Below are 23,381 nucleotides of genomic sequence, written 5' to 3'. Positions count from 1 at the left end.
CTGGTCTGGGCATACTTTCTCACACACTTTTAGCATGCATTGCTTCAAAAAGGCACCCTCTGAAAAACACCTTGAAGTACGGGCAATTTCTTCAGCCACTATAAAGCTTGCTTTCACTGCAGCATCATTTTTCGCTGTAGCCTTTGTAAACATTTGCTGCTGTGATTGTAGTTTGCCTTTTAGTTCTTTAACAATTTTATGCTTTTCTTCCAAAGTATATTTGCCATACTTAACATTATGTTTGGTGTCAAAATGACGTCGTATATTGTACTCTTTCATCACCGACACTGTCTCATAACACAATATACACACTGGTTTGCCCTCACTAAGCACAAACATGTATTCATTTTCCCATTTGTCATTAAATTGTCTGCCTTCACCGTCAACTTTTCTTTTCCTGGACATTTTGGGATCAATATTGGCAGTAAAAGATGTAGTTTATTGGAAATCTGCGTTAGAATGAAAAAGTCAGTCAATAAATGCCTGGCTGGGTACAGATAGCAGATTCTGTTGCGATTTTTATGCCTACACTTTATGCCAGGAACTGGCAGCTTCTGCTGTGTATTTTTTATGTCCGCACACTCACTCTCTCCTCTGCTCTGCCACCCGCACAACCACATCGGATGCCGGACTATAGGTCACGCCTCCTGAATCTCGTGTGACTTGTTATCTATGCGCATGCGTAATACCGTATTTTCACGCATATAACGCGCGCGTTATACGTGTTTTTACAAACCGTGCATACCCTTGCGCGGTATACGCGTGAGCGCGTTGTACAAAATTTTTTTTACATAGTTCCCCCCCCCCCCCCCGACGTCCGATTCACCCCAAGCAGGACCGCTTGCATGCACCTGCACCCCCACCCCGAAGGACTGCCGACTCCCCGACTCCCAACAAGATCGGGGCAAGAGGGAGCTCAGCCAGGGGGGTCGGCCAGGGGGGTCGTGGGTCGGCTGGGGGGGCGGTCGGAGGTTCTTGGGGGGGGGCGGTCGATGGGGGGAGATAGATAGCAAGTACGGCCGGCGAGATCACAAGCCTCCTATGTCACCGCGCGTCATTGTGATGGAACGCAGCGGCGTGCAGTGATGACAGCGCGGTGCGGGCCACATTGCAAGGCCTGGCGGGCCGGATTTGGCCCGCGGGCCTTGTGTTTGACACATGTGCTGTAAGCTCTAACTTAACTGCACAAGCCTCAAACACATGATTTTAAAGTGTGCAGATGAGGTCAGAGCTTGCAGGAATGGGGCAGGGACAGGAAAAGAACTCGACGGGAGGGGAAAATGAGTTCAAAAATTTGTCCCCGTGTCATTCTCTATTTGAGACTAGCACAGTGCATGGCTTAAGGGCTTAAGGAAACATCAACTTATGTACTATATTGGGTTCCAAAAGCTAGGCTGAACTCTGTGCAGTCTTTCAGAGCCAAAAGCAGAGATATCCTGCAAATTTCTAATGTAATAAGCAGGGATATAAGAGAGGGGTTATAAGAAAGAGGAAAAGCTCTAGTTTATGAACAAATGAATTTTTATATAGATATTGTAAATTGTTGTATTATGCCTTTGGGCATTAATAGTAACAGTAAATCACATATAGAGTCTTTCTTAACTTATTTATCTTATATATCTTATAGACCTCAGCGGTACTGCCTGTATGCCAATAAACTTTTTGAACATACAGTATTCAGGCACCCATCGGCCTCAATATTTCATACTTTAAATAGTTTATTTAAATATAGATACTCATCTTCATCTACGCGGGTGCTGGTTAAATCTGCAAACGCGGGGAACATGAGCCGTTTGATTTAAGGGGGAATTCCTTGATAAAGCCCTCTGGGGAGAAACATAGGTCCATGTTGGAGTGCCTAACCCCATCCGCGTAGATGAAGATGAGTATCTATATTTAAATAAACTATTTAAACTATTTAAAGTATGAAATATTTTCGGCCGATGATGACTATGGGTGCCTGAATACTGTATGTTCAAAAAGTTTATTGGCATACAGGCGGTACCGCTGAGGTCTATAAGATATATAAGATAAATAAGTTAAGAAAGACTCTATATGTGATTTACTGTTACTGTGATGTTTTGAAGTGGAGTCTTGAAAAAAGAATATAAACTGAGCTGATTGTCCAACTTGTGTGGGCATTAATATAATATGTAAGCACTTATAATAGTAATCTATAGCACCCTCATTTACTTCCTTCCATAGCTTAGCGAAAATATGTGCCTTGTATCATTTCACAAACTGTCAATGTCATATCTTCTTCTGTTTTTATTTTAAGCAAACTCTTAGGAGGAGGGATTGAAAGTATGGCAATAACTGAGGCTTTTGGAGGTAAGTACCAAAAAAGGGTGTGTGTTATATCATAAAGAGCAGTCTGTTCTTAGTAAAACTCAATGATAGATTACAAAATGCACGTGGAGGGTAAAGGATGCCTATTTTTGGATGCTAAGAACACTCTTATTTTTAAATCTTTTTATTAAATTTATAATAAAGAGATTTAAAAATGAAGAATACTCTTATTTAGAGCCTGATTTATAAAGAAAAGTAGGCACTTATTTTCATTATAGAATACTAGTGTAACAGGTCAAAACATGCCTATTTTAGGTGCAGTCTCTTAACACCAGCCATAGAGCTGTTGTAAGTGTTCAGACTTAGATTGTTAGAAAATGTTCATGTATGATAAGGGAGTATTCTTTATCGTCCTTCCAGACCGGCACAGGAACTGATGGGTAATAGTTCACCATAACCAGCATGTGGAGACTGAGATAACAAACTTCTGGCTGTAGTACAAGTGGGCTATGTAGTCCCAAGTACATTCAGTCTGCTCTCAGTCTCTAGCAGGTGGTAGTAAGCCTTTCATTGGTTTAGTATAGGGCTGTTGGATGTTGTTTTAAATTGGCCTTATTGACCCTGGTTGTGGTGTCGGATTGAGCTTGGGGGACCCTTTTGGGGGTCTGTCTGACCTTAGGAGTGCCACACTCGACTGGTTAAATCCCTTCTCCCAATTCACCAAATTTTTATCTTTAGGGGTGCATCAGCTGTAAGCCTTGCCAGTAACTACTGGCAAGGCATATAACTTTGAGAGCCAGTGGGGTCTGTTCCATTATAAATTAAAGTTATATTTTTAAAAACCCAACCAAAGTTCTGAGGCAATGCTAGTCTAAGGTTAATTGATTTTTATTACTAACTGGCACTTTGCTTTTTTCATAGAAGTGGTTTTCGCAATGAGTACGTTTAAGCTGAAAAAGTGCTCATTGTGCTTCAGGCGCGTGGTCGATGTGGCCGGTGTATGCACAAAGTGCACCGGCTGTTGTGAAGGGGAATCCTCGTCAGCTTTGGGTGCCGGCGAACAGGGTTTCCCTTCGCACATGCACCGCAAGTCAGCAGCAGGTAGTGGGGAAGCCTAGGTTTCCCCTACCGCCCACATAGGGATTTCCTCAGCCGCTGATGGTCAGGGAAATGAGGTTTCCCTTACCACCAATATTGCTGGGGACTCCCTTACTGCTGCTGCAAGCTTGCCTACTTTAGCGGCTTGGTCTGCTCAGACCTCTTTGCCACTGCAGGCTTTGGGGGAAATTTTTTTCAGCTGTTTTTTTGATGGGAAGTGCCGCCATCTTGCCTGTGGTCTCAGGTGACCTTCCCCCTGTCTTATATAGACAGGAACAGGTTTGTGCTGGGTCTCCTGCATTGTCAATGAGTCCTTCTTTGTCACCAGGGCCTTTGCCCTGGATTTTGTTTTAGCCATGTACAAGGCTTACTTGCAGGCGGCAGGGGGTCCTGTTTTTCCCCGGGGGCCTCTGGCCCAATCCCCCTTCGTTTTCATCTAAGCAGCCGAGGGTCTTGTGGGACGAGGATTTTCTGTTTGCAGATGCATTTTCACCTATTGAGGATTTGGACCCCCTGTTCCCCCAAGATCCTCTTGGGGGGGGGGAGGGCAGATAACATGGACATGTGTTTTGTGGAGATGCCAGCTGGCGAAGATGCGTCAGTGGTGTGAATTTTAAGTGGGAAGAGCTACAGGAGCTTATTCTTCAGGTTTCGTCGGTTTTGCACTTTGAAGAAGTCACGAAGGAGCCCCTGCATGTGGTGGACCCTTTGCTTCGGGGAATCTGTTCAGCCTCCCGTTCTTTTTCTATGCATAAGGAAATTTGGGATGTAGTGCACATACGATGGAAGGCACTGGAATTACCTTTTCGTTTAGCACAGTCCATGGCTCGGCTGTATCCCATTCCTGATGGGGATTGGAATACCTTGAAGTCTCCTGTGGTTGATGCAATGGTCTTGGCAATCGTGCATCAGCATACTGTACCGTTTGAAGGTGGCTCAGCCTTGCGGGACTCTCGGGATCGTAGGTTGAAGTCTCTTCTTAAGCAAAATTTTGATGTGGCTGCCCTGGCAGTCCAGGCGGCAATGTGTGGCGGTCTGGTGGCAAGGGCTTGTTTCCAGTGGTCCGAGCATGTTCATGACCGGGAGTCTGATGAGTGGTCCTTGGTGAATCACGAGGTTGCTAAAATTGAGCTGGGCACTTCTTATCTCTTGAATGCCATGTATTATTTGCTGGGGGCTTTGGCCAAATCCATGGTTCTCAGAGTGGCTGTTGTCCGTACCCTGTGGCTCTGGGGTTGGTCAGTGGATGTGGCGTCTAAGGCTAAGGTTAGTAAATTTCCCTTTTGGGGTTCTTTCTTTGGTGAGGATTTGGACAAGTTGGTTCAGGCCTTGACTAACTCTAAAGTACCCCATTTTCCTGATGGCCATTCTCGCCTGTCTTTGCGGGGTGGTGTCGCCCATGGGTGTTTATGTGATTTTCGTGGATACCGTCTTGGTCAGGATGGGGGGGGCGGCTTCTTTTCCTTCCAGGGGCCGTTTCTTTCAGCGCATTCAGTCCTTTCGGGGGGGGGGGGGGGAGGTCATGACTCCTCTGGAGTTCCCTCCGCCACCCGCAGTGCCCAAAGTCTCCTTAAGGGCCCTTCCCCTGGTGCCAGTGGGAGCCTGGTTGTGGGAGTTTTACCAGGGGTAGGCCGAGATCACAACGGATCAGTGGGTCCTGGCAGTAATACAGGACGGTTATGCTCTGGAGTTTTCCCGGCTTTTGCCAGTTCGTTTCCTCTCTTCTCCTTATCAGGCAGCTTGAAAGAAGTGGGCTTTTCTTCAAATGCTGCAAAGCTTGCTCGACCTCAAGGCAGTGGTCCCAGTGCCCCCTTGGGAGGTTCGCACCAGCAGGTATTCCATTTACTTCTTGGTGCCCAAGAAAGAGGGGTCTTTTTGACCCATTTTGGATCTAAAAGGTGTCAACAGGGTACTCCGGGTTCTGTCTTTTCACATGGAGATTCTGAGATCTGTCATTATGACGGTTCAGCCTGGAGAGTTCCTCACTTCCCTCGATGTGACTAAGGCCTACCTGCATGTTCCGATTTGGGTTTCCCATCAATATTTCCTTTGCTTTGCGATTTTGGGAAAGCACTATCAGTTTTGTGTGCTTCCTTTTGATTTGGCCACGACTCTGCGGATTTTTAGCAAGATTATGGTGGTGATTGTAGCGGCCTTACGCAAGGAGAGCATCCTGGTCCATCCCTAGCTGGATGGCTGGTTGATTCGAGCAAAGTCCTTTCAGGTTGTGGAGTTCCTGCAGTTGCTGGGATGGATAGTCAACCTGTCCAAGAGCTGGTTGGCACTGTCTCAGCGCCTGGAGTATCTCAGGGTTCTCTTCAACTCTCGGACAATGCCACGGTGGTGGCTTACATCAGTCATGAAAGGGGAACCAAGAGTCATTTTTTGGCACAGGAGACTTCTCTGCTCATGGTTCGGGCAGTGACTCATTTTTTGGACATCTCGGCTTCCCACATAGCTGGTGTGGAGAATGTCCATGCGGACTTACTCAGTTGTCACGTGCTCGATCCTGGTGAGCGGTGCCTATGTCCCGCAGCCTTCGAGTTGATTGTGCAGGCTTGGGGTCAGCCAGTCATGGACCTGATGGCCACAAATGTCAACAACAAAGCGCCAAGGTTCTTCAGTCAACGCAGATAGTACCAAGCCGAGAGGCTGGATGCTCTGGTACAGCCTTGGCCGACGGATGGCCTTCTGTATGTTTTTCCCCCATGGCCGATGGTGGACAGATTCCTTCTTCGCATTGTTCATCATACCAGCCCTGTGATCTTGGTGGCTCCGTACTGGCCCAGACGTCCATGATATGCAGATCTGGTTTGTTTCTCGTGGCAGATCCTCTTCTGCTGCCCCTTTCATCTGACCTTCTGACACATGGTCCCAGTCCAATGTTTGATTTGGGTCCATTTTGTCTTACGGCTTGGCTCTTAAAAGGGAACGCCTAAGTAAAAAAGATATTCAGATAAGGTAATCTACACCCTCTTGGGTTCCTGGAGCCTTTTCACCTATCGGGCTTATTTGCGGGTATGGCGTCTCTTCGAGGAGTGGTGTTCTGTGCGTGATGTGGTTTCCCTTTGTGCTTTTTTGCCTCATATTTTGAAGTTCTTGCAGGATGGTCTGGACAAGGGCCTTGCCTGGTCCTCCTTCTGGGTTTAGCTTGCGGCTTTGTCTGCATTTCGTGGTTTGTTGTATGGTCGGCATTTGGCCTCTTCTCCAGATGTGGGGGGGGGGGGGGTTTTGGTTTTTTATTTAAATTATTATTTATACTTTTCAATATAGATATCAACTTTAAACTTGTGCAGAAAGCAAAAGTTAAGCAATTTTATCATGCATACAAAGAAAAATTCAAATTAAAAGACAAAAACATAAGCTTAATATCTGCTCAAGTCCAACATTAAGGATCCAAAATGTTACAAGAGCAAGATTTAAAAAAGGAACAAATCATAATCTAGGAATTAGGCCTAATTAGCTGATATCAGGATTCAGGATATCTTATAGGGCATTAGAACTTTCTCTTTCCAGTCGTGATACTGACAAGAAAGTTGACAGTTGGAAAGGCTCAAAGAAAACAAATTTTTGTGAAGAATAATATATGATACATTTACATGGATGACGCAGAAAGTCGCCCCTAGAGCTAACACTGCTGGTTTCAAAAGTAAAAATTCTCTGCGATGTTTAGGGTCTCTCTAGCCAAATCTGGATACATTTGAATTTTTAAGCCCAAAAAGTCCTGTTTATTTTTAAAGAAAAGTCTCAGTAGCCAGTTTTTATCCGTAACTAAAGCACCGTCAAAAGTAAAGTTGCAGGTACTGCTTGTTCGTTATCTGACAGCTCCAATAATTTGGAAACATTTAATGGTTCTTGAACGGATGCTTGTTGCTATTTTTGAGGAAGATAACAGACTTTGTTTATGGAGGTAGCGCCTCCTCAGGAACTTCCAAAACTTCTTGCAAATATCTTATAAACATCTCTCTAGGAGTTACCATAGTAATCCTAGGGAAATTAACCAGCCTTAAATTATTTCCCCTTGAAAAGTTCTCCAATGCCTCAAGTTTTCTTCTAAGATTAATATTGTCCTTAACCAATGTATCTTGAATCTGTTTAGAGCAGGGGTGCCCACACTTTTTTGACTCGCAAGCTACTTTTAAAATGACCAAGTCAAAATGATCTACCAACAATAAAATTTTAAAAAAACACAATGCACACTGTACGCATAGAATTGTTAATTATCATTCCTATTCCGGGGTTTTTTCAAAGAGGTCAAAGCAGATGACTCTATGCACTGTCACCTTAGTAACAACCATACAAAAATAGACAAATACCCACCCCCTCCCTTTTTACTAAACCACAATAGCAGTTTTTAGCGCAGGGAGCTGCACTGAATGCCCAGCGCTGCTCTCGACGCTCATAGGCTCCCTGCGCTAAAAACCACTATTGCGGTTTAGTAAAAGGGGACCATATTGTAAAATATAGACAGCAGATATAAATTCAGACACATTTTGATCACTAAATTTAAAATAAAATCATTTATCCCAGGACATGCAGGCAGGTATTCTCACTAGTGGGTGATGTCATCCGACAGAGCCCCGATACGGACATCTTGCAAGCATGTCTTGCTTGAAGAAACTCAGAAGTTTTGAGATGCCCACACCGCGCATGCGCCAGTGCCTTCCCGCCCGATGGTCCGGGCGTGTCTCCTCAGTTCTTTTTCTTCCGCGGAGCTGAGAAGTCTATCTTCAATTTGCGCCCATTGAATCTCTTTTTTGACTTCTATTTGCCGCGGGTTGAGTTCTTTTGGCTCTCCTGTGCATTTATTTCTTTCTTTGATTTCTTTTTTCAAAAAAAAATAAAAAAATAAAAAAAATTTTCCTTCCGATACTGGGTTGGCCGCGTGGCTGGGGCCCCGCGCCTTCGACCTTGCGGCGGAGCTTTTCCGGCCTATGTCCCGGCCGATTACCGGTTTTAAAAAGTGTAGCAAGTGCCAGCGCGCGATTTTGCTCACGGACCCTCATCGACGCTGCTTACAGTGTCTGGGACCGGATCACTTCCCGAAATCGTGCCGGCCTTGCTCCACTCTGACGGCGAGAGCGTTTAAGCGCCGCTGTCTACTGTGGGAGTCCATGTTCAAGATGGAAGCTTCATCGGATCCTGCAGCTTCGACATCGACGGGTGCTTCGACTCCTTCCGCGAAGCCCTCTGCCACCCCGGCTGCTTCGGGCCTCCTGAAACCGGCATCGTTCACACCGGTTTCGGCCCCGGCTTCGGCGCCGGTGCCTTCCTCCGTCTCCTCGGAGCAGGTATCGACCCCGACAGTTCCATCAGTGGTGCTCAAGGTGCCGAAGACTGGCAAGCAGAAGCACGCAGCACCGAAGGAGCGCGGGACCGTGCGGAAGGGCCCCCTTTTGGTGCGGATCCCTCCATATCGGCTTCGTTGCGGTCCCTTCTGGAGGCTCAGTTCGTGGAGCTCATGCAGACCATGGGGCCTCGGCTGATTGCCACCATCCAGGGTGACCTCCCAGCTTCGGCTTCGAGGGGCGGACCGCCCCCTCCTCCTCCTCCTCGCCGCACGACCTCGTTGCTCGACGAGGAGGAGTTGCGAGCGGTGTCCGGGTCCTCGAGGAGGTCCTCCGTTAGTGCTGTGCCTCCTTTGGAACCGATCCCCTCAAGGAAGGCCTCCCTTAGTGATATGCCTCCCTTGGAGCCCATCCCCTCGAGGAAAGCCTCGTTTAGTGACCTGCCTCCCTTGGAACCGATTACACCGCCCCATGACTCAGTGTGGCGTCCACCTTCGGGGCCACCCAGTCCTGGGCATAGCAGGAAGCAGGACGAGTTCTTCCGAACCCCCTATCAAACCTGGGCGGCGTCGGGGGAGGCGCCGACTCTTCCGCCTCTGCGATCGAGGGCATCGAGTCCGATCTGCTCCTTGGAGGCGTCTGACCCAGTTTCTCACAGACGGGCTCGATCCCCTTCCAGGCATCGGGAGGGGCATCAATCCAGACATTCTTCGAAGCATTCCTCTCGGCACTCGACCGTCTCGCCTCAGAAAAAATTGCCTCGGTTGGGGTATGCTGCTTCGACCGGGTCTCCTCCTCCGGGCCCGGAGTTCGAGGACCCCGAGGTTTTCTACTCGTCCTGTTGCTCGCAGGCCTCTCTGGAGCCTGAAGCCTCTTCCTCTTCTAGTCCGTCTCGCAGACCGGCGACGGCGGACCAACTGTCCTTTTCATCGTTCCTCAGGCAGATGGCAGATGACATGGACATTACTCTCGATGCTGGGTCTCGATATTCCAAGGAGTACCTCGATACCATGCACTTGCCTCGTCCTCCGGCAGAGTCCTTGCGGCTTCCCCTGCACAAGCTCCTCGACCAGACCTTCATGCGATGCTTCGAGTCTCCTTACTCTATCCCTGCGGTCCCTGGCAAATTGGATGCGCGGTACCGCACGGTGCATCATAAAGGCTTCGAGGGTCCTCAGCTTTCTCACCAGTCCCTCCTGGTCGAATCCTCACTCAAGCGGTCTCATCCTGGCCAGGTCTATGCTTCAGTGCCTCCGGGCCGCGAGGGCAGAACCATGGATAAGTTTGGTTGACGCATCTATCAGAATTCGATGATGGCGTCTCGAGTCCTGAATTACAATTTCCACTTTGCAGCCTACTTGGAATTTTTTCTACCTGTGCTTCGGAAGTTCACACCATACATCGAGTCCCAGGCTAGGTTTGAGTTTGAGGAAGTGGTTGCTTCGCTGTCCCAACTTCGCCTTCAGTTAATGCAATCTGCCTATGATGCGTTCGAGCTCTCAGCCCGAGCGGCGGCCTGCTCGGTGGCGATGCGCCGGTTGGCCTGGTTGCGGACCATTGATATGGACCCGAATCTTCAGGACCGCCTGGCGAACGTCCCGTGTGCTGGGGCGGATCTTTTTGACGAATCCATCGAGACTGTCACAAAGAAGTTGTCTGACCACGAAAAGTCCTTCCAATCTATCCTTCGGCCGAAGCCGAAGCCTCAGCAGTCTCGACCTTCTCGTCCGCCGTTGATTTATCAGAGGCGTTATCAGCCGAGGCAAACTCCACCTGCGAGGCAACCGGCGAAGCGTCAGCCTCCCCAGAAGGGTCAGCCTAAGTCTCAGTCGCCTGCTGTCCCTAAGACCACTCAGCCTTTTTGACTGTCTCGTCGAGGGCATAACCAACCTCGTTCTGCCTCCCCCTGTTTTTCCCATCAGAGGGCGCCTCCATCATTTTTATCATTGCTGGGAGGCCATAACAACCGACCTCTGGGTCCTTACTATCATCAAGGAAGGATACTCTCTTCATTTCCATCGGGTCCCTCCGGACCACCCTCCAAGAAAGTATCCTTCCAACTTGACTCAGACCGCCCTTCTTCTTCAGGAAGCTCAGGCTTTGCTCCGGCTTCGTGCCGTGGAGCCGGTTCCGACGGACCAACTGAACCAGGGGTTTTACTCCCGGTACTTCCTTGTTCCGAAGAAGACGGGCGACCTGCGACCCATTTTGGACCTCAGGGTCCTCAACAAATTCCTAGTCAAAGAGAGGTTTCGCATGCTGACACTTGCTTCTCTCTACCCCCTCCTCGAGCAGAACAACTGGTTATGCTCTCTGGATCTCAAGGAGGCCTACACTCATATTCCCATTCATCCGGCCTCTCGCAAGTTCCTCAGATTTCGGGTGGGACATCTCCATCTGCAGTATCGAGTGCTTCCGTTCGGCCTGTCTTCGTCCCCCAGAGTCTTCACCAAATGTCTGGTGGTGGTGGCTGCTGCCCTCCGGAACCAAGGTCTTCAGGTATTCCCCCTACCTCGACGACTGGCTGATCAAGGCTCCCTCGGCCTCGGGGGTCCTCTCAGCGACCCTGTCAACGATTCTGTTCCTGCAGAGTTTGGGATTCGAGATCAACTTTCCCAAGTCTCATCTACAGCCGACCCAGTCTCTTCCCTTCATCGGGGCTGTCCTGGATACCGTACGTCTCAGAGCATTCCTTCTTTCTCAGCGCATGGATACTCTTCTTCATCTCTGCCAGTCTGTGTCTTCTCGCCAGACCATCTCAGCGAGACACATGATGGTCCTCCTGGGCCACATGGCCTCTACAGTTCATGTGACGCCGTTTGCCAGACTTCACCTCAGGATTCCTCAGTGGACCCTGGCATCTCAGTGGACTCAGGTGTCGGATCCGTTGTCTCGACACATCACAGTCACTCCTGCTCTTCGGCAGTCTCTGCTCTGGTGGATGACCTCTTCGAATCTATCCAGAGGTTTGCTGTTTCATTCTCCTCCCCACCAGAAGGTTCTCACAACCATTCCTCGACCTATGCCTGGGGAGCGCATCTGGATGGGCTTCGCACTCGGAGATTCTGGACCTGTGCGGACCGACTCCATCAAATCAATCTTCTGGAGCTCAGAGCCATCTTCAATGCTCTTCAAGCTTTTCAACATCTGCTTCACGACATAGTGGTCCTCATTCGCACCGACAATCAGGTCGCCATGTATTATGTCAACAAGCAAGGGGGCACGGGCTCGGCCTCCCTCTACCAGGAAGTTCTCAGAGTCTGGGATTGGGCGGTTCGCCACAACACCTTCCTCAAAGCTGTCTACATTCAGGGGAGGGACAATGTCTTGGCGGACAAACTGAGTCGTCTTCTCCAGCCTCACGAATGGACACTCCACTCCAAGCCCCTTCATCAGATCTTTACTCAGTGGGGAACGCCTCAGATAGACCTCTTTGCGGCTCCCCACAATTTCAAGCTGCCTCAGTTTTGCTCCAGGATCTACGCTCCTCATCGCCTCAAGGCAGATGCTTTTCTGCTGGATTGGGGGAATCGCTTTCTGTATGCGTTTCCGCCATTCCCTCTCATTCAAAAGACTCTAGACAAACTGAAGTTCGAACATGCCACCATGATTCTGATAGCTCCTCGGTGGCCCAGGCAACCTTGGTTCTCCCTTCTTCTTCAACTCAGCAGCAGGGAGCCGTACCTACTTCCAGTGTTTCCTTCACTGCTTACTCAGCATCAGGGGTCTCTGCTTCATACCAACCTGCAGTCTCTCCACCTGACAGCTTGGTGCCTCTCAACGTAACTCCGCATCAGTTTTCCCAGGCGGTGAGGGATGTCTTGGAGGCTTCCAGGAAGCCTGCTACTCGTCAATGCTACTCCCAAAAATGGACTAGATTTTCTTCATGGTGTATTTCCAATTCTAAGGAGCCTCAGCGAGCCTCCCTATCCTCTGTTTTGGACTATCTTTTACATCTGTCTCAGTCTGGTCTTGAGTCGACATCTATACGAGTCCACCTGAGTGCTATTGCGGCTTTCCATCAGCCTCTTCAAGGGAAACCTCTCTCTTCTCATCCTGTGGTTTCCAGATTTATGAAAGGACTTTTTCATGTCAATCCTCCTCTCAAACCGCCTCCAGTGGTTTGGGATCTAAATGTTGTCCTTTCTCAGCTTATGAAACCTCCTTTTGAGCCTCTGAGCAAGGCTCCACTAAAGTTTCTCACTTGGAAAGTGGTTTTTCTGGTGGCCCTCACATCTGCTCACAGGGTCAGTGAGCTTCCTGCCTTGGTGGCGGACCCACCTTTCACAGTATTCCATCATGACAAGGTGGTCCTCCGCACTCACCCGAAATTCCTGCCTAAAGTGGTCACTGAATTTCACCTAAACCAATCCATTGTGCTTCCAGTGTTCTTTCCAAAGCCTCATTCTCATCCTGGAGAATCAGCTCTTCACACTCTGGAGTGTAAACGTGCTTTGGCTTTCTACTTGGATCGCACCAAACCACACAGAACTGCTCCTCAACTTTTCGTCTCCTTTGATCCAAACAAGTTGGGACGACCTGTATCGAAGCGCACCATCTCCAACTGGATGGCGGCTTGTATCTCTTTCTGCTATGCCCAGGCTGGATTACCCCTTCCCTGTAAGGTCACAGCACATAGGGTCAGAGCAATGGCAGCCTCTGTAGCCTTCCTCAGATCGACACCGATTGAGGAGATTTGTAGGGCTGCCACTTGGTCCTCGGTTCATACGTTCACCTCTCATTATTGTCTGGATACTTTCTCCAGACGGGATGGGCAGTTTGGCCAAACTGTGTTACAAAATTTGTTCTCCTAAGTTGCCAACTCTCCCTCCATCCCATTGAGGTTAGCTTGGAGGTCACCCACTAGTGAGAATACCTGCCTGCTTGTCCTGGGATAAAGCAATGTTACTTACCGTAACAGTTGTTATCCAGGGACAGCAGGCAGCTATTCTCACGTCCCACCCACCTCCCCTGGGTTGGCTTCTCTGCTAGCTACCTGAACTGAGGAGACACGCCCGGACCATGTGGCGGGAAGGCACTGGCGCATGCGCGGTGCGGGCATCTCGAAACTTCTGAGTTTCTTCAAGCAAGACATGCTTGCAAGATGTCCGTATCGGGGCTCTGTCGGATGACATCACCCACTAGTGAGAATAGCTGCCTGCTGTCCCTGGATAACAACTGTTACGGTAAGTAACATTGCTTTTTGCTACCTTGCCTGGTGATTTCATGAGTCTCTGGTTGCACTTTCTTCTTCTGACTGTGCATCCAATCTTTCTTCCCTTCTTTCAGCCTGTATGCTTCCTCTCCTCCACACCTCATTCCCTCCCCCAACTTTTTCTTTCTCTCTCTCCCTGACCTTTCTTTCTTTCTCTCTTCATGCCCCCTTTCTTTTTTTCTGTTTCTCTTCTTTCCTTCTGTTTCCCTGCCTGCCCCCTTTCTTTCTTTCTCCCTGCCCTTCCCCAAGCCATTGCCGCTGCCATTGGGGAACAGGACCCAAACGCCATCAATGGATAATAGGCCCCAAAGCCGCCACCGCCCTATGCTCTCTCTGTTTCGGGCCGATCAGTCTTCCTCTCCCCGACGTCAATTCTGCCGTCGGAGAGGAAGTTCCGCCCAGCCAGGCAGCGATTAGCTGGCCCGAACTTCCTCTCCGACGACAGAATTTACGTCGGGGAGAGGAAGATTGATCGGCCCGATAGATCACCAAGGCAAAGGGAGTCCTGGATGATCGACTCCCTTTGCCTTGGCGAGCTACCGGTCGATCGCGATCAACCTATTGGGCACCCCTGGTTTAGAGACATAAGAACATAAGCAGTGCATGTGCTGGGTCAGAACAGTACAGTGGTCCATCGTGCCCAGCAGTCCGCTCACACGGCAGCCCAACAGGTCCAAGACCTGTGCAGTAATCCTCTTTATCCCAGGACAAGCAGGCAGGTATTCTCACTAGTGGGTGATGTCATCCGACAGAGCCCCGATACGGACGTCTCACAAGCATACTTGCTTACAGAAACTTCAGAAGTTTCGAGATGCCCGCACCGTGCATGCGCTAGTGCTTTCCCGCCCGATGGTCCGGGCGTGTCTCCTCAGTTCTTTTCTTTCCGCGGAGCTGAGAAGTTTTACTTCAATTCTGCGCTAATTGAACCCGTGTTTTTTGCCTTCTAATCGCCGCGGTTTTGAGTTATTTTACTCTTTATCGTGTGTTTTCTTTCTTCGGTTTCTTATTTTAAAAAAAAAAAAATTTCTTCCGGTGATTCGACTGGGTCGGCCGCGTGGCTCAGGCCCTGCTCCTTCAATCTTGCGGCGGAGCTTTTTCGGCCTATGTCCCGGCCAATTACCGGTTTTAAAAAGTGTAGCAAGTGCCAGCGCACGATTTCGTTGACGGACCCGCATCGACGCTGCCTGCAGTGTCTTGGTCCAGAACATATTTCGAAATCGTGCCGGCCTTGTTCCACTCTCACAGCACGTGCTTTTAAACGTCAGTTTTTTGTGGGAGTCGATGTTCAAGATGGAAGCTGCTAAAGAACCTTCAGCTTCGACTTCGACCAGCGCTTCACCTGCACCCGCGAAGCTTTCCACCGCTCCTGCTGCGCCGGGTCTCCTGAAGCCGGCCTCCTTCATTCCGGCTTCGACCCCCGCCTCCTGCTCCGGTGCCTTCCTCCGTCTCCTTGGATCAGGTACCTCCTCCTACCATTCCTCCGGTGGTTATCAAAGTGCCGAAAGCTTCCAAGCCAAAGCACTCGACCACGCGGGACCGCGAAGACCGTTCAGGAGGTCCCACTTCGGGTGCAGCTCCCTCCTTGTCTGCTTCGTTAGATCAATTATGGAGGCTCAATTTATCGAGATTATGACCACCATGGGACCCAAGTGGCTGGCCATGATTCAAGGTGACCAACCGGTTCCTCCTCGGGGGGGCGAGCCGCCCCCTCCTCCTCGCCGTTCGCTCTCGCTGCTCGGAGAGGAGGAGCGGCGCTCGGTGGCCGGTCCCTCAAGGCGGGCCTCTTTTAGTGACATGCCCCCTTTAGAGCCCGTTACGCCTCCGGGCGAGGATGTTTGGAATCCCCCTTCGAGTAATCGAAGTCCTGGGCATCGCAAGCAGGAAGAGTTCTTCCACACTCCTTATCAGGCCTGGAATGCGTCTCGATAGGCGTCGAATCTTCCGCCTCTTCGTTCTACTGCCTCGAGCCCAATCTACTCCTTGGAGGCTTCTGGGGACCATTCTAAGCACCGTCGATCCAGATCCCCTTCGAGACATCGGGAGGGGCATCGGTCCAGGCATTCTTCGAGGCATTCCTCTAGGCATTCTACAGTCTCGCCTCAGAAGAAGCTTCCTCGTGTCGGGTATTCCTCTTCGGATGTCTCTCCTCCTCCAGGCCCGGAGTACGAGGATCCCTATGGCTCGTTCTCGCCCTGTCGATCATAGGTCTCCCTGGATCCCGAGGCTTCGACTTCGTCCAGCCCGTCCCGCCGGCCTGTGTTGGCGGACCAATTGTCCTTTTCGTCTTTTCTCAGGCAGATGGCGGATGACCTCGACATCACCTTGGACTCTGGTTCCCGATACTCCAAGGAATACCTCGATACCATGCATTTGCCTCATCCTCCTGCCGAGTCTCTTCGTCTACCTCTGCACAAACTCCTCGACCAGACTTTCATGAGGTGTTTCGAAACACTGTACTCTATTCCTGCTGTTCCTGGTAAGTTGGATGCCAGGTACCGAACAGTGCATCACAAGGGGTTCGAGGGCTCTCAACTCTCTCATCAATCCCTATTGGTCGAGTCCTCTCTCAAAAGGTCTCATCCGTCCCAGGTGTATGCCTCGGTGCCTCCGGGCCGAGAGGGCCGAACCATGGATAAGTTTGGGAGGCGCATATACCAGAACTCGATGATGGCATCCAGAGTTCTCAATTACACTTTTCATTTTGCAACTTATTTGGAGTTCTTCCTGCCTGTGCTTCGGAAGTTTACACCTTACATCGAGTCTCAAGCTCGCTTTGAATTTGAGGAGGTGGTCGCCTCGCTGTACCACCTGCGCCTTCAACTGATGCAATCCTCCTACGATGCCTTCAAGCTCTCGGCACGGGCTGCCGCCTGTTCCATGGCTATGCGTCGCTTGGCATGGCTTCGGACCATTGACATGGACCCGAACCTCCAAGACAGGCTTGCCAATGTCCCCTGTGCGGGTGCAGATTTGTTTGACGAATCCATTGAGACCGTAACGAAGAAGCTGTTGGACCATGAAAAATCCTTCCAATCCATTCTTCGTCCCAAGCCTAAGCCTGCGCAGTCTCGACCTTCTCGACCACCCCTGATCTATCAGAGGCGCTATGCTCCTCGACAGGCTCCTGCTGCGAGACAACCAGCGAAGAGACAGCCTCCACAGAAGGCTCAGCAAAAACCTCAGCCTTCTGCTATCCCTAAGGCTCCTCAGCCTTTTTGACTCTCTCTTAGGGAGCATAACCAACCTCGTTCTGCCATTCCCTGTTTTTCCCATTGGGGGTCGCCTCCATCATTTTTATCATCGATGGACAGCTGTCACCACCGACCTCTGGGTCCTTACCATCATCAGGGAAGGGTACTCTCTTCAGTCCCATCGGGTCCCCCCGGACCACCCTCCAAGAGAGTATCCTTCCAACTTGACCCAGACCGCCCTTCTTCTTCAGGAAGCTCAGGCTTTGCTCCGGCTCCGGGCCGTCGAGCCGGTCCCTGTGGACCAACACAACCGGGGATTTTACTCCCGGTACTTCCTCGTTCCGAAGAAGACGGGCGACCTGCGCCCTATTCTGGACCTCAGGGTCCTCAACAAGTTCCTGGTCAAGGAGAGATTTCGCATGCTGACCCTTGCTTCTCTCTACCCCCTCCTCGAGCAGAACGACTGGTTATGCTCTCTGGATCTCAAGGAGGCCTACACTCACATTCCCATTCATCCGGCCTCTCGCAAGTTCCTCAGATTTCGGGTGGGACATCTATATCTGCAGTATCGAGTGCTTCCATTCGGCCTGTCCTCGTCTCCCAGAGTCTTTATGAAGTGTCTGGTGGTAGTGGCCGCTGCACTCCGGAACCAGGGTCTTCAGGTATTTCCCTACCTCGACGACTGGCTCATCAAGGCCACCTCGGCTCCAGGGGTCATCTCGGTGACCCTAACCACTATTTGGTTCCTGCAGTGTTTGGGCTTCGAGATCAACTTCCCCAAATCTCATCTACAGCGTACCCAGTCTCTTCCCTTCATCGGGGCGGTTCTGGATACCAATCAACTCAGAGCATTCCTCCCTCCTCAGCGCATGGATGCTCTTCTTCATCTCTGCCAGTCTGTGTCTTCTCGCCCGTCCATCTCAGCGAGACACATGATGGTTCTCCTGGGCCACATGGCTTCTACAGTTCATGTGACTCCTTTTGCCAGACTTCACCTCAGAATTCCTCAGTGGACCCTGGCTTCTCAATGGACTCAGGTGTCAGATCCTTTGACTCGTCACATCATAGTCACTCCTGCTCTTCAGCAGTCTCTACTTTGGTGGATGACCTCTTCAAATCTATCCAGAGATTTGCTGTTTCACACTCCTCCCCACCAGAAGGTTCTCACGACAGATTCTTCGACCTATGCATGGGGAGCTCATCTGGACGGTCTTCGCACTCAGGGATTCTGGACCAGTGCGGACCGGCTATATCATATCAATCTTCTGGAGCTCAGAGCGATCTTCAATGCTCTTCAAGCGTTTCAACATCTGCTTCACGACATGGTAGTCCTCATTCGCACGAACAATCAGGTCGCCATGTATTATGCCAACAAGCAGGGGGGCACGGGCTCGGCCTCCCTCTGCCAGGAAGCTCTCAGAGTCTGGGATTGGGCGATTCGCCACAACGCCTTCCTCAAAGCTGTCTACATTCAGGGGAAGGACAATGCCCTGGCGGACAACTTAAGTCGTCTTCTCCAACCTCACAAATGGACCTTCCATTCCAGGCTCCTTCATCAGATCTTCTCTCAGTGGGGGATGCCTCAGACAGACCTCTTAGCGGCTCCCCACAACTTCAAACTGCCTCAATTCTGCTCCAGGATCTACACTTCTCATCGCCTCGAGGCAGATGCTTTTCTGCTGGATTGAGGGAATCGCTTTCTGTATGCGTTTCCTCCATTTCCACTCATTCAAAAGACTCTGGTCAAATTGAAATCTGACCATGCCACCATGATTCTGATAGCTCCTCGGTGGCCCAGACAACCTTGGTACTCCCTTCTTCTTCAACTCAGCAGCAGGGAGCCATTCCTTCTTCCAGTGTTTCCTTCACTGCTTACTCAGGAACAGGGATCTCTACTCCATCCCAACCTGCAGTCTCTCCACCTGACAACTTGGTTCCTCTCAACGTAACTCCTCGACAGTTTTCCCAGGCGCTGAGGGATGTATTGGAGGCTTCCCGGAAGCCTGCTACTAGACAATGCTACTCCCAAAAGTGGACTAGATTTTCTACCTGGTGTGTTTCTAATCGTAAGGAGCCTCAACGAGCCTCCCTGTCTTCTGTATTAGACTATCTTCTACATCTGTCTCAGTCTGGCCTCAAGTCTACATCCATACGAGTCCACCTGAGTGCTATTGCGGCTTTCCATCAGCCTCTACAAGGGAAACCTCTCTCTGCTCATCCTGTGGTTTCCAGATTTATGAAAGGACTTTTCCATGTCAATCCTCCTCTCAAACCTCCTCCAGTGGTTTGGGATCTCAACGTTGTCCTTTCTCAACTTATGAAACCTCCTTTTGAGCCTCTCAACAAGGCTCCGCTGAAGTTTCTCACTTGGAAAGTGGTTTTTCTGGTTGCCCTCACTTCTGCTCGCAGGGTCAGTGAGCTTCAGGCCTTAGTGGCGGATCCACCTTTCACAGTATTCCATCATGACAAGGTGGTCCTTTGCACTCATCCGAAATTCCTGCCTAAAGTGGTCACTGAATTTCATCTCAACCAATCCAGAGTTCTTCCTGTGTTTTTTCCAAAGCCTCATTCTCATCCTGGAGAATCAGCTCTTCACACTCTGGACTGTAAATGTGCTTTGGCTTTCTACCTGGATCGCATCAAGCCACACAGAACTGCTCCTCAACTTTTTGTCTCCTTTGATCCGAACAAGTTGGGACACCCTGTTTCGAAGCTTACCATCTCCAACTGGATGGCGGCTTGCATCTCTTTCTGATATGCCCAGGCTGGTCTACCCCTTCCCTGTAAGGTCACAGCCCATAAGGTCAGAGCAATGGCGGCCTCTGTAGCCTTCCTCAGATCGACACCGATTGAGGAGATTTGTAAGACTGCCACTTGGTCCTCGGTTCATACGTTCACCTCTCATTATTGTCTGGATACTTTCTCCAGACGGGATGGACAGTTTGGCCAAACAGTGTTACAAAATTTATTCTCCTAAGTTGCCAACTCTCCCACCATCCCATTGAGGTTAGCTTGGAGGTCACCCACTAGTGAGAATACCTGCCTGCTTGTCCTGGGATAAAGCAATGTTACTTACCGTAACAGTTGTTATCCAGGGACAGCAGGCAGCTATTCTCACGTCCCACCCACCTTCCCTGGGTTGGCTTCTCTGCTAGCTACCTGAACTGAGGAGACACGCCCGGACCATCGGGCGGGAAGGCACTAGCGCATGCGCAGTGCGGGCGTCTCGAAACTTCTGAAGTTTCTGCAAGCAAGTATGCTTGTGAGACGTCCGTATCGGGGCTCTGTTGGATGACATCACCCACTAGTGAGAATAGCTGCCTGCTGTCCCTGGATAACAACTGTTACGGTAAGTAACATTGCTATCTATACCCCTCTATCCCTTTTTCCAACAGAAAATTGTCTAATCCCTTCTTGAACCCCAACACTGTACTCTGTCCTATCACACCCTCTGGAAGCTCATTCCAGGTGTCCACCACACGTTGGGTGAAGAAAAACTTCCTAGCATTTGTTTTGAAGCTGTCCACTTTCAACTTTTCTGAATGCCCTCTCGTCCTTGAGTTTTTTGAAAGTTTGAAGAATCTGTCCCTCTCCACTTTCTCTATGCCCTTCATGATCTTGTAGGTCTCTATCATATCCCCTCTAAGTCTCCTCTTCTTCAGGGAAAAGAGCCCGAGTTCCTCTAATCTCTCAGTGTATGAAAGATTTTCCATACCTTTTATCAGATGTGTCGCTCTCCTTTGCACCCTCTCGAGTATCGCCATATCCTTCTTAAGGTACAGCGACCAATATTGTACGCAGTACTCCAGATGCGGACACACCATCCTCCAGTGCGGCCTTCTGAAGTGAGTTTGGTTAAAGGAATAAGTATTGAAATGTCATCTGCGTAAACATAAAATTTTACTTGTAAACTATGTAATAAATAACATAAAGGTGCTAGGTAAACATTAAATAAAGTTGGAAAAAGTGACTCCTCCAGTGGCTCCTCCGTTGTCCGTTTGGCCCAATGACGTGTTGCGGGTCCTTCCCCTGGTTCCAGTCGGAGCCCTGTTGCTGGAGTTTTACCAGGGATGGGCCAAGATCTCAAAGGATCATTGGGTCCTGGAGGTGATTTGGGATGGTTATGCTCTGGAGTTTTCACATGTTTTGCCAGATAGTTTCCTCTCCTCTCCTTGGAAGAGAAGGACTTTTCGGTAGATACTGCTCAGGTTGCTGACCCTCAAAGCGATAATTCCAGTGCCTCCTCAAGAGATTCGCACTGGCAGGTACTTCATTTACTTCATGGTGCCCAAGAAAGAGGAGTCTTTTTGGCCCATTTTGGATCTCAAAAGTGTCAACAGAGCTCTCCGGGTTCTGTCTTTTCACATGGAAACTCTGAAATCTGTAATTCTGGCTGTTCAGCCTGGGGAATTTCTGACTTCTCGATCGGACAGAGGCCTATCTACATGTTCCCATTTGGTCCTCTCATCAACGCTTCCTACACTTTGCGATTTTGGGAGAGCTTTATCAGTTTTTTGTGCTTCCCTGTGGTCTAGCTACAGTGCCATGCACCTTCACCAAGATTATGGTTGTGGCAGCTGCCTTGCGCAAGGAGGGCATTCTGGTGCACCCCTATCTGGACAACTGGTTGATTCAAGCAAAGTCACGGCTCGGGTTGTGGAGTTTCTCTAGTCCCTGGGCTGGGTTGTCAACATGGCCAAAAGTCGATTGACTCCGTTTCAGCGTTTGGAGTATCTCAGCATGCTTTTCGACACCAGTTTGGGGAGTTTTCCTTCCAGAGTGTTCAAATTGCAGATGCAGATTCACTTTCTGATGGATGGCCAACGTCCACTGGCGCAGGACTTTCTGCAGGTCTTGGAGTCCATGACAGCCTACTTGGAAGTGGTCCGGTGGGCTCGGGCTCACATTTGTCCTCTTCAGTATGCACTTCTTTGGCAGTGGTTGCCACAGATTCAAGATTTGTGCTCTCCGGTCCCACTCAGGAGCTTAGTTTGGTGCAGCCTCTGCTGGTGACTCCAGTCTTCCAATCTGATTTAGGGTATGAGTCTCAATCAGTTCCAATGGAGAATGCGTCTCACGGATGCCAGTCTCCTCAGTTGGGGAGCTCAATGTCTCGTTCGCTCAGCTCAGGGCAGCTGGACACTGGTGGGAGTCATTCTGGTCGATCAATGTTCTGGAGACCAGAGCCATTCGACTAGCATTGGTGGATTTCCAGTTCTTGCTGGAGGGCAAATCATTTTGAGCTCTCTTAGGCCACCGCTGTAGTATTGTCTATGTTAATAGGGGGGCACCAAGAGTTTTCTGGAGGCGCTGGAGACCTCTCTGCTCATGGAATGGGTGGAGACTCATCTCCATGAAATCTCGGCTTCCCACATTACATGTATGGACAATGTCCAGGTGGATTTTCTCAGTCATCATGCACTGGATTCCTGCACGTGGTTTCTCGGGCTGGAAGCCTTCGATTGTTCAGGCCTGGGGTTGACTGATCATGGACCTCATGGCCATGTCAATGCTAAAGTCCCAAGGTTTTTCTGTTAGCGCAGGGATTGCCAGGTTGAGGGGCTATATGCTCTGGTGCAGGCTTGGCTGACGAACGGCCTGCTGTATGTCTTTCCTCTGGTGGGGAGAATTCTTCTTCGATTGCCCGGCACACAGGCCACATGATTCTCATGGCTCCAGACTGGGCCAGGTGCCCTTGGTACTCAGATCTGGTTCATCTGCTAGTGGCAGATCCTCTCCTGCTGCCCGTCTCGCCCGATCTTCTGATTTAGGGTCCCATTCCAACATTCAATCTGGGTCCCTTTTGTCGTATGGCTTGGCTCTTGAAAGGGCTCACCTAAGGAAGAAGGGATATTCGGATAAGGTGATCTCCATTCTCTTAGGGTCTCTGAGACTTTCCACCTCTATGTTTGGTGTCATTTTGAAGAGTAGTTGTCCGCGCATGGTTGGTTCCCCTTCGTGCTGCTTTGCCTCTGATTCTGGAATTTCTGTAGGATGGCCTGGAGTGTGGCCTTGCCTTGTCCTCCCTTTGGGTGCAGATTGCTGCTTTGTCTTCCTTTTGTGGTCTCTTGTGTGGTAAGCATTTGACCTCCTCTCTGGATGTGATTCGGTTCTTGAGAGCTGCGAAATTGCTCCGGTCACCAGTTTGGCTGTCGGTTCCTGCCTGGGATCTCAATCTATTTCTCTCCGTGCTTGATTGTCCCCCTTTTGAGCCTCTCAATACCTGTACATTGAAGGACCTTACTCTGAAGACGGGTTTCTTGGTGGCCATTACTTCTGTGAAACACATTCAGAACTGCA

General features: G+C 50.0%; 1 protein-coding gene across 1 annotated transcript in view; it reads left to right on the top strand.

The window, feature by feature from the left end:
* DMC1 (DNA meiotic recombinase 1) overlaps positions 1 to 23,381 on the top strand; it is a 398,321-nt gene that overhangs the window by 132,290 nt on the left and 242,650 nt on the right. The window contains exon 4 of the mRNA XM_033929441.1: positions 2,279 to 2,331. Within this exon, the coding sequence (XP_033785332.1) occupies positions 2,279 to 2,331 (53 nt within the window). The remainder of the gene's footprint in view (positions 1 to 2,278; positions 2,332 to 23,381) is intronic.

The sequence above is a fragment of the Geotrypetes seraphini genome, chromosome 2 (assembly GCF_902459505.1).
Source record: "Geotrypetes seraphini chromosome 2, aGeoSer1.1, whole genome shotgun sequence".
Taxonomy (NCBI): Eukaryota; Metazoa; Chordata; class Amphibia; order Gymnophiona; family Dermophiidae; genus Geotrypetes; species Geotrypetes seraphini.
The sequence above is the reverse complement of the archived record's forward strand: the minus strand, read 5'-3'. Positions and strand labels throughout refer to the sequence as shown.